Source organism: Chroicocephalus ridibundus, chromosome 2, assembly GCF_963924245.1.
Source record: "Chroicocephalus ridibundus chromosome 2, bChrRid1.1, whole genome shotgun sequence".
Taxonomy (NCBI): domain Eukaryota; kingdom Metazoa; phylum Chordata; class Aves; order Charadriiformes; family Laridae; genus Chroicocephalus; species Chroicocephalus ridibundus.
In genome coordinates, this window is record NC_086285.1 from 27,684,796 (window position 1) to 27,696,796 (window position 12,001).

Consider the following 12,001-nt stretch of genomic DNA (forward strand, 5'->3'; position numbering starts at 1 on the left):
ATCCCACTTCAAAACGCAGTCAGGTTTTAGAAATATTCCCAGGTAACACTTGTACCTTTGGAACAGAGCTGACGTATGTGCTTCACTTGCATTCAGGTATGTTAAAGCATAGATTTACAAATGTGTTTCTTTGAGCTGGCCATTCCCATAAGAATTGGGTGGTACTACAGAGAATGCTGATTAAATGGTCATCATGTATTCAAGGAAACCTTTTATTCAAGCATTGCGTTGTGATTCTGTCAGGCTGTCTGGAATAGATGGAAGAGATTGTCTACCCGCGTTCTCAGAAGAGCAGAGCAATGTAAGGACCAGAAGCAGGAGAAGTGCCAAAACATTGAATCCCTTGGCTGATTTTGAAGTACTCTTGAGTAAAGCTAATGTGTCAGTGAGGACCTAGACCAGAATTTATTTCTGTGGGAATAATTAATCTAAGTGCATTAATATTGGTGTGGGGGTTTTTTACATGACTTCCTAATCATCTGACTCAATATCCATTTAGTGTTGACAGTAGCAGAGCTTATCAGGGGCTTGTATCCAAGATGCTGTGGAGAGACTGCTGAGGCTTTTCTCTCACTTAAGCTATTACTTTGCTGCTCGTCCACTAGCACCATTGATACTGCTGAGGAAGACCTTGAGTATGTCACAGGGCTCTGAGGGCTAGGGTGGAAGGGCATAAGAGGTATTCTTCTTGATTATACCACTCAGGTAGGATTGGATGCAGGACGGCCCTTGGTTGTGCAGCTGATGTTGCAGGGGAGGCATTGGCTTTTATGGACCTTCTTGGAGGAATGAAAAATGCTGGGGAGAGACAGGATCCACCAGACAAAGTGGGGCAAGAACATTTTTGCCAACAGGTCTCATAATCAAGTTGGGGGGGAGGGTGACCTAGTCCTTGTTTTGGAACAAGTGACAAGCGAGTTCAGAGGTTTTGGTTAGGGACCTACAGGGGACTTACAGTGCTCCAGCATCTACTGGAAGGGTAACATGGGTTGGTGCAAGTAACCCAGGAGATTTTTGGAATGTGTCAAAAATCACTTATTGACAGAAGTGTTCAATGAACTAACTAAGGGAAGCAGTCTGCTAAATCTGTTATTTACAGACAGGTTTGTGACCATTTTGGAACTGGTCACTTCTTCAGTGAACGTTGATGGCAGCTTTAGGAGCATTAACCATGAAATGGTGAAGTTTAAAAACTGGAGAGGAATTAAGATGAACATTAGCATTACAACCCTGGACTGCAGGGGAGCAAATTTTGGCTTTTTCAGGGATCTGCTTGGCAGGATTCTATGTAACTACTACCTTGAAGGATAGAAAAGCACAGGAGACCTGCTTGATCTTTGAGGATATAAGGATACTAGAGGAGGCCATGCCATAAGTCTTGCAAAAGTCAATTTAAGCAACATATACTGGTCTCCCCTCCTCCATGGAGCCAGGCCTGCTGCTTAGTGGGGCAGGAGACCTTGTTGCAAAGGATACAGAAAAAGTCTGAGATAAATTAATGTCTGTGGTGCCTCAGTTTTCCCACAGATTGGCTAATGACCTGGATATTGTTGCAGGGACATCTTCAGATTTCCTGCATTCTCCAACAATTTGCCTCAGGGCAGCAATGGCACTGGAGTGCAAGGATTCATATACAGCTCTCGATACCTTTAGTGCCTGCTGCCCATGCACCATATGCCAGACTTTGTCATGGTGTGCTGTGACAGTCGTTCAGTCAGATGAGTATGGTTATGCAAGTGAAATAAATGAACCCTTGTTTAATTCAAATACTTAATCACTAAGATACATTTTTTAAAAAATAATTTAAAAAATGAATAAAAAAATAATACTAACCAAACCACTACTTCAGCAATGATGACAGCAAGTCACACAGCATGCACTACGCACACATCTCATTGCTGGCTCATTATCGTTAGTGAGTTACCTACAGCTCATGCCACAGACACACCACGGAAGTCATGTTCCCGTGCGCCTGTCCTGACTGCTGACGGGGCAAAAGGACGCCCGTGTTGGCTCAAATCACTGATAAGTTGGAGTCCTGCTCTTCTGTCGTCAAATTCAGGGTGCAGAATGTAGCTTACTTCATCCTGGGTCTGGGGACAAGGATGGAGGCTACAGAACTTCTGCACGATAGTTGAGCTTACTGGCAGCTCTGTCTCCAGGGTCTTTGGAGGCTTTTCCCCAAAGTTTGCTTTTCTGTGCTGGCTTTACATCCTGCACTAGGCATTACATGGGTTGCCCTGTCAGGTGTTTCTTACATGACCTTAGATAACTCCGTTCAATTGTTGCCCCTTTCATCTACTGACAGTGGTTACTTCCTCGTGTTACTTTGGGTGCTCGTCTCCAGGCAGAATTGTTCACTTGTTTGTGTTAGTTTTGGGTCACTGCCATCACTAATCTCCAGGCAAACCTTGTTTACTTCCTTCTACCAATCACCCTCAGTTCCTCTTGGTTGCAGCTAATAGCTTTAAAGCTTACTCTGCGCACGCTTGTCTGTGGCGCAAGGGAGGGCTGGGTGGATTTACAGACATAAGACAGAAGGCACCATTAGCAAGCTTGCAGATGAGGTTTGATAGGATAACAGACAGGGCTGCTATTCAGAGGGACCTCAACAGGCTGGAGAAATGAGCTGGCAGAAACCTTATAAAGCAAGGGCAAATGTGAGTCCGGCATCTGGAGCAGCGTAGCCCTGTGTGACACGGTGAGCTAGAGAGCAGCTGTGCGGGAAACACCCTGGGAAGAGGTGGAGAGAACATCTTCAGTCCGAAGAAAAGAAGAATGGGATGGCAGGCATCTTACTGCTGTCTTAGCTCCCTTCAAGGAGGTAGAAAGGGTGAACCCGCATTCTTTGTACTCTCTGTACAGTGACAAGATAACAGGCAGTGAACAGAAGCTGCAGCAAGGGAAATTATAACTATATATTTTCACCAGAGAAAAACATACTGTAAGGTTTCTCAAACATCAGAACAGGTTACATCCCATCGTTAGATTCAAAATTGATCAAGGCCATGAAAAAGTTGGCCCTGCTTTGAATTGAGGGGAGTTAGGATGGACCAGAACTCCCTCCCAAACTAAATTATTCAGTCACTCAAAGAGTCTTTATGACTCCTGTGTTTTGGGTCATTTTATCTGAGGAAACGTAGTGGAACCTCGTAGCTTGTGAATTCCTTACATCCAGTGAGTGACCTCTGCATTTGAGGCTGCCGTCTTTTAAGAGAGCTTGATCTTGTTCATGAAAACCTGTGACTAAATAAAACTGCCGCCTTAAGGGGTTCACACCACTTTTAGCACTTTGGATTAATTATATGGCTATTATCCTAATGGAAGCAGCCCGAGTAGGTAATTGAAGACATCTTGAAATAAATTAGATAAATGGTAGCAGAAGCAGCTTTATGCTTTAAAGCTCAGAGGAAAACCATTATTAAAAACCATCTGTAAAACTCCCCCAAATACAATGAACTTTATTGTACATTTTTGATTGACTGAACTATGTTTTAGGAAAGCATAGAAGAAAAGAACTGTGAATGCTGTTGCAGCAAAAAACCCCCATTCTTTATTCCTTAGAAGGAGTCTGCTATATTCTTACTTGATTTTTGTTGAATTTAAGTAACCCGTTCTAAATTACTTTTAACTGAGCATTTAATGCCTACTGAATCTTTAAGATAAATCATTCACTGAGAATAAATCACTAAAAATCCATGTTGCGGAACTTCAGTTTTGTGTCAAAGAGTTGGTGCCCGCACACATTTTTCTAGTACCAAGGTTCTTTTCGAAATGGAAATGCTTCTTAATTAAATTAATTCTTATAATAATGTTTCTGTTTCCCCTGGCTGGTAAAAAAAAATCAATAAATTATTTTTTGTTATCTCAAGAAGGACAGTTCTGCAGATTCTCATTTAACAAAAGCTGGAAATATGCAGAAAGCTATACATCAGGTGTACTTTAAAATCATTAAATCATGACTGGATTGCAGGAGATGTAGGAGTTGTTGCCAATTTCAGTAGAATACTTTTCTTAACCACCATTACTGTAGTCTAATTTTCAATTTCTTCAGGTATTGTAGTCTTTAGATCTTCTTCAATTGAAGATAAGAGTCAAACATTATTTATATTCCTAGCTCTGTCCCTGTTAATTTTAACCACAACCAAAGGGAGTATTTCCCAGCTGGTGATTCAGCTAGATAGTGTGTAACTGTGAATATCACGGTCCGTGCATGCCCTCGTTCTCTGTGGTGTTCTCTCCTCTCTCTTTTTTGTGGACATCAGAAATAATCAGTAATGGCCTGAGATTTAGTCCAGTGATGGCCTGTAGTACAGCTTTACAGATTCACTGGGTTTTATTTTGCAGTTGCTGGCTTTAATAGTTTATTATTGTGATGAGGTTTAAAGGCTTTAAAACCCTCATTTGTCTCATATCCAGAAACATAACCAGCTTCTTAAATATATTATCACTGATAGAATTTATAGTTCTTTGTTATAATACTTTTGGCCCTTGAGACTAATTAATCAAGTCTGAAATGCATGTGCTTAATTTCGGTGAGCCAGATTGATGTGAAATACATAATTAGCCACTTTGTTGAAGTGTGCATATTATGGTTCGGTGACTAATTTTCTGGTCAGTGAATCACAACCTTATGTCTCTTTTTCGTATTTAAACACTTCAGATTATGATAGTTCTTGTATTTAAAGCCATTATAGGTGTAAAGATCTAATTCACGCTTAGCATTTTAATAACTGCCTCTGCTTTACGGTTTTGTAAGAGAGAAATATTTATTCGTCTCTCTTTAAATTGTAAATTTATAATTTGTGGTTTATTTTAATTGCAAGTTAAACAGAATTATTTAGATTCATATTCTTAATGTCACGGAATGTAACACGGCAAAAGGTTTGGTTCAGTTTGTAGAAACTGTAATTGTTGGCAACATAATGTTCCATTCTACAAATTTACAATTCTATATCTACAACTGACATCAATCATAGATTGACTACTTCTAAATACTTATTTTCAGCCACTTTAGAAAAACCTCACTTTACAGCAGTAAATTGTAGGAAAATAAAACATTCCTTGCTTATTTCTATTTTGGAAAACATTTTCTTTATACTTTGTAATTGCTTTGAGGCTTTTATTCGTGTATCATCCAATAGCTTCAGGTATCATTGAGGAATATTGCTTTGACATATGATTCAAGCCTTGAAAATCACATCACTATAAACTCTTGAGTAGCTTTGTCGGGAGAAGAAAAATTCAATTAAAAAGCTTTAACATATTTACTTCCTACCTAAACTTGCTTGTCTGTATGAAAATATTTTTGCAGTGCAGTCTAGTGTGTCAAAACCACTCCTAAACAACCAGGAGTTATCAGAGTTCAGGTGCATTAAATATATTGTCTGTTCTAGGTGTTTTCAAGGATCATATTTGCTGAGGGAGGTGAATTGTCAGTCAGGGCAGGGGGGAATATTTGCATCGCTTTGTGTGGTTCTGTAATTAACCACATTGGTGATCTCCCTCATGTGTTTACAAATGTGATGTTCTCTCTACTGTGTATAAATATTACAGAATCACAGAATCATAGGGGTTGGAAGGGAGCTCTGGAGATCATTTAGTCAAGCCCCCATGCCAGAGCATAATGTTGCTTAAGGTGTTTTTTTAAAATACAAGTGGGGGGTTTTTTTGCATATTGTCTTTTAATTTGGTTTTACGCTGAGGGGACAAATACATAACAAATCTGGGCTGAATCTTTTTTTACTTCATGTAGTAATATCAAAAGTTCCTTCTTCCTCCCAACTGAGACTGAAAACATGGCTGGTTTAGTCTTCGTAATACTTGGCTGTAAAAGTAAAATTCAGAGGAAACAGGATCCGACTATGAGTCAGTATGCAGAACAGATGAAGTATGTATAGGGGCCACGAAGAAACATTCTTTTTCTTTCAGCCCAAGGTCTTTATCATTACTGAGAAGCAATGTCATATTTCGTAATTGTAGAATATGAGTGCCAGACTGTGATCTGTTTTGATGAGGATTAAAATGCTGATGCTATTTCCTTGGTTTTGTTCTAGTTTCTGCTGTATTTTCTATTAGTGTTTTTACACTAAGACACTGTCTTCTGAATTATTTTCAGAGCGCCCTGTATCGTTATTTCAAATGAATTCACTCATTCTCACCTTCCTTATCCTTTTGGAAGTAATTATTGACTTGGATATTTTGATGATGTTGAAATAATCTCCAAATTGTATTTCTTTCTATAGTGCCTGACTTCATAGAGCCTGACAAATTGTTTGGCACAGGAAATGGATTCAGGGTCAGCCACTCATGGGAAGTTGGCTTACGCATGGATGCCAAATCCCAAATGACTTTAACAGTGTAGGCAGTACTAATGAAAATCATTTTCTTACATGGGATATAATGCACATTTCTGCTTCTCATTCCAATAGTAAATTGAATTAATCATTTCAGCCAAATATTGTGGAAACAAATAATTTGCCATATGCAGTATCTTAGTGTCACCTCATCGTGCTTTTCAGCTCTGCATAATACTTTTTTCACCTGTAATTACCTAATTGTCTCTCTAGCGTGCTAAGAAAATATTTCTTCAGCTTGACATCTTTAAATTGTGCTTTTGTTCAGTAGTTTACAGTTTTGGTACTGTATAATGGGTTTTTATCATTAATACTATAGATAGCAAAATACCTAATTATGGTTATGCCACTGTGCTGAAAAAGAAGTGTTACAATCCGAATCAATTCTGAATTTCAACTGCTGAAAGCAAGATCAGGAAGCAGTCTTGTAAGTCTCAACCAAGAAAGAGGCACTTCCCTTGTCTTTTGTTAAGCCAAAGAAACGTGCTCCCAGTATTCAGCGATAGCTAACAGTGGAGAAAAACGCTCCTTAGCAACAGGAGATCATGAAATAAATGAAAGATGTAAATGCCGCTTAAAATTAGGGAAATAGCGTCTGTCAGATTTAAAAATGTGCAAATAGATTCTCTGTTATAGACAGGAGAAAGGCAAATATAAAAGCTTAGAAATACCTTCGAAGTCAAGATGGAGAAAGAAGTTACTCCAGTGCGTGTTCCTTTCACTGTGAGCTGCCAAAAGTATGTCTGTGCTGTTACTGTGCATCTGGTCTTCTGTAGGCTTCTGGGCTCTAAAGGGAGTGGAAGCGACGATACATTTTTCAAAAATTGCCCCGCTGTAGGTTAGTGTCCCTAAAGTTCAAACTCAGAGAATCTTTTTTACTGAAATTTGGAGTAAAGGCTTTAGTGGTCACTTCTTTTTTCCCCCTCCTGTGAGTACTGTCATGGTCTGATCACTCCTGGTCTTGCAGACGTCGTCCTTATGGCAAATGTTGTCCACAGAACACATTTAAAACAATCACAGCCATGTGTCTTCAGAGAGGGCAGCTACCCTCTATACAAGACATGGCTGAAAATGAAGAACTTTGGCAAAACAACCTTGCAACTTTGGCAAGGAGTAATATTTTTTCACTAATGTTTTGTATAGGTTTGTAATTGGACGAGAAAAGCCGGGACAAGTGAGTGAGGTTGCACAGCTCATCAGCCAGACTCTAGAACAAGAACGCCGCCAGAGAGAGCTGCTGGAGCAGCATTATGCGCAGTACGATGCAGATGATGATGAGGTAACAGACTATCTAGCATTTCGCTATTCAGTGTTTTTTAATGTTCTCTTTTCTGTTCCTAATTCCTGCTTGTTAATTGTCACTCACAAGTCAATTTCGGTCCCTCTCTGTTACCTCTGCTGGTGATCTTTGCAGATTTTGACGATGAATCTTATTTAAAGAAGGAAGTTACTGAAAAGCTTTTCAGCATGGTTTTAAAATATTTTTTTTTGTTCCAGAAGAGCAAATATCAAATTAGTCAATACTTCTGTAATTATTGCTCTTCCTCTGAAGGTGTATGCTTTGTCTGAAATATGGGAATAAAGTTATAAAGTAGGTTTGCTTGTGCACTGGAAGATTAGTTTTTTGTGAAAACTGGTAAAAGTCACCTTCTAACTTCTAGGAGGTTGAGGAAGTTTTAGCCTTTTTTATTTTCCTAGAAGAGCTGATGTTCTTCTTAAATCAGAACATTAAGAAATTTTCTGAAAATTCCAGGTAAGACCTCTCCTTCCACACGTTTCTGTGTGAAGAGATACTCCACAGGATGGAGGATTAATCTACCTTGTCTGAAGCATGTCTTGATGTTCGCAATTAGTGCCTGGCGTCCCAATACAAAGGTTTTGAAACTATCAACTTTATACTGTAAATTTTCCATAATTTCTTCCCGTTCTCCTAAAATTCCTAATATGCCTGAATACCAATATGCTTGGAAAGATTAATGAGAGAGCTTTTTCAGAGCTCCCCTAAATTACTGCTCCCTAAATTAGCTGCTGGGTTAAGGTAATGTCAAATGTTTTAGAATTAATCCTGTCATAGGTGCATGTTTAACTCCTATAAATAAAGGGTGTCCTCGTCTGTATGATCACATTGCATATGTATGTGTGCCTGTGCGAGACCACGAAGGTTAGAAAATCCACGTCCTCTCTGTTCCCTCCTCAAACTATAGAAACATGCAAGTATTCTAACCTCTGTTTAGTCTAGAATTAAAATTCAAGATCTTGACTAATTTTTTGAAGGAACTCTCTCATCTCCTCAAAACCAAAAAATAGACAACTCCCTCTAGCCTTTGGAACAAGAGGCTTCTCACAACTCATCACAGCATGCTGTAGACGTCAGGGTGACATCGTTTTATGGTAAACATAGTCCCGTAGCTTTCATATTGGCAGGAGAGGTGTGTCTTAAATGTCTGATGTTCAAATCCTTCTCACTGTGTGCTTGCATGTAGAGGGGTTTGTGGCGGAAGGCAGACCTACACGAGTGATGCATTACACCTTTTACCTAGGGGACGCATCCACCTGCAAAAAATCTCAAAGGTTTGAGTTGCTTACTACCTTCATGCACCACACAGATGTCATAACTCAAGACCTGGCAATAAAGTAAACGTTAAAACTGTATAGATCAATCCTGATCCTGGTAGTACCTCAGCCTTCAGTAGGGATTGTTGCTGTGTTGACGCTGACAGTGACGCTTTCGTACTGGTGAGCATGTAAGTGTTTCTCAGCACAATAATGATGACAGGGATGAGTAAGTATCAGATACTTTTTGTGATGTGTCTTGTCCTTCATGCAATTCAGTGGTTACAAGCTAATAAGCCCTGTTGCCCACATAAATTTTGAATACAAAAAATACTAAATGTACAAAGTGTTTTCTATTGGTATTACCTTTGGATGATAGAGAAATCAAGGTAGGAGAAGAAATGAACAAATGTAGGGCATCTTTTCATATCTAAACACTACATTGAGGATGATGGCCACTTCTGTGACCATGACTTGTGCTTTTTGGCCATCAGCTCGTGCAGTGCAAAGGGGACTTTTATGCAGTATGTGAGGACAGAAAGAAGAAGAAAGGAAAAGACATCTACCAGGGGAGATCCAGAGTATCATCGAAGATCTCTTTTGGAAGGAGAAGAAAGTAGGCTTCAGAACAAGTGCAGTACTTCAGTTCTCAAAACCATTGGGATCATTGGAAGGTCTTACCCATTTACTGCATGATGCCATATATATACGTGGGAGGTGGGTGGTAAACCTTGTTCTCAGAACATATGGCTGGGGTGTAGTTACTAACATTGCAGTGAGGCATGTTACCTTTCTTAATTAACAGATTTACCAGATTAGATTTTATTGGGAACCTGCAGAAATCCTGAATATTTGTTATTTTTTTGTCACCTGACTATGCCATCCGAGTAAACTCGCATAACTTGCACCATTCCCAGGCAATTGACATCATGGAATCTGTGATCTAATGCACATTAGACACAGTTCAGAGACATTTTTGGTCACCACAAGCACTTCTGCTCTATTTACTATCAAATGTGAGCATTACTACTTTGGGCTCACCTTTCTCTGTTAGGGTCAATGTGGCTGGGTTTATGTTGCTATACGTGAGACACCACCGCCAACCCTGCATTCTTTGTCTTTCGTAAGCAAGGCATATTTTGGGCAAGAAAATCTCAGCTTACACTGCCTGAATTAGTATCCACAAACGTAGAAAAAACCCTGCCCTTTCGAGTCCATTTCCTCAAAGTGAAGGTGATTCTGACTGCATGAAATTCAGGAATATTTGGATCCCCGAAGGAGTTTCGGGCTGAGGTGGCACAGGATTATACAAGAGTTGCTCAGTCTCAGAGCTGTCAAACTGTCCTATTCATTTTCATACAGTTCTTAAAATATGGCAGCACGGATCTCAAGCTACGATGCTGCATAAATAAACAAGAAAATGATCTTTATTCAACCCTCTATGGAGGCTGTCAAATTCTGAGCCTCAGAGACTTCATCACAAAGACAGCAATAGCATATCGTGTTTCTGGAGCAGGAATCAGTGATCTGTGTTTGAGTCCTGGAGCGCACATGACTGTGCTTGGTAAAAATGGTCAAATCACAGGAGGAGAACGCGTGCCAGACATGCGCGAGTCCTGGTGTTTTATCTTGCTGTGCCACCAGCTGGCTGGATTTGCTCTCTTTTGAAACTTAGGACAGTCTTCATCATAGCCCAAGCAGCATCTAGCTGTTTTAGAAGGATCTGAATTCTTTAAAATATTAGAATTATCGAGACAATTTTGACTTCTGCCAGCCAGTGTGCACTGGACTTGAGTCAGATGCTAAATTAGAGAGACACTTGTTATCCCGCTGTAACTTGTCATTCCATTGCCTTGCAGGAATGTTACATGCCAGTTATTTGTTGGGGAAGATTCACACTAATACAATGTCGCGTTTTAGAAGATGCATCATTTACTATATAAGTAATCCTGAAAGAAATATCATTTACTATATAAACTCCCTGCATCCCTGCACTTCAAAATCTGCTGTTATCATGGGCTGCAGGTTGTCACGGGGTTGCAGGATGCTTTCAGACTCTCCTTCATTTAAGTCTTTGCATGAAAATGGAAGAACCTTGTGCAGAACTGACAAAAACGAAAAGAAAAGAGATGCCCACTATGTAGTCCATGCAAGACAAGCAGGATAAATGTGCCAACAGCTCACAATTTGTTGTTAAGCTCCCATGAGCCAAGCAGAGCCAGTAATATCGGTTATTTCTCCAGTGCTACTTAGGATAGGCAGTGTTGGCATTTCCCAGTGAGCCTGTGCTAACTACAGTAAAGCTGGGAGAGTACGTTGTTTCAGGTGCTGACTCTAGATAGCCTGCCGCAGAGCTCTCATCCCCAGTTCGTCTAGCTTCCTAAAATCCCACACCCTTTTAATTTGTTGTGTCCTGTCAGAAAACAAAACTCAAAGGCTTTGAAGTAGGCACTTTGTATTTCCCTGTTTAGTGTGTTAAGTATGACCTGAATCTATCCTTGACTGAAACCTTTTGACTTCCCTGTGTTAACACAGTGTTCTGTGCACATTTTAGTCAAATTCTGCCAGTTCTGGGAATTTTGATTTGAACATATTATCTTCTTCGTGTTCTTCTGTGAATGGCAGGTCACATAAAGCAGATGCGCTGTTCCCTGAAGGCTGTGTATGGTGATGCAGGATGTGAAATTAATAACATACTGCAGAATTCTATTCGCTTTGTGGTCACAGACAAGCAGTTTTATGCAAGTGCTGTTTTAATGTGTTTTAATATCACTAATAGTCATTTGAATATTTTTTCATTTTTAATTCTCATTTATCAGGACATTCTGAGGGCAAAGCAACATTAGAACCATTGAAGAAAATCTTAACACATGCACACACGCGCATACGCACACACAAAAAGAAAAATGTTGCAATGTGCTTGAATGTCAAACACCCAAAGAATACATTTGTTAAACAAGATCTTTCAGTGAATACGTTTTTTCCAAGATGATTAATATGAAGCATTCCTGTAAAAGCAATGATTGATACTATACCATTCTATTTTTCTTTGCTTTTTTGAAAGAATTAAGCATAAACCATCTAAAAAATCA

The 12,001-nt window shown here is 39.6% G+C and overlaps 1 protein-coding gene across 6 annotated transcripts in view; it reads left to right on the forward strand.

The window, feature by feature from the left end:
• PPP1R9A (protein phosphatase 1 regulatory subunit 9A) overlaps positions 1-12,001 on the forward strand; it is a 150,331-nt gene that overhangs the window by 96,543 nt on the left and 41,787 nt on the right. For all 6 annotated transcript variants that reach the window (XM_063324865.1, XM_063324863.1, XM_063324866.1 and 3 more), the window contains exon 6: positions 7,500-7,635. In XM_063324865.1, the coding sequence (XP_063180935.1) occupies positions 7,500-7,635 (136 nt within the window). The remainder of the gene's footprint in view (positions 1-7,499; positions 7,636-12,001) is intronic.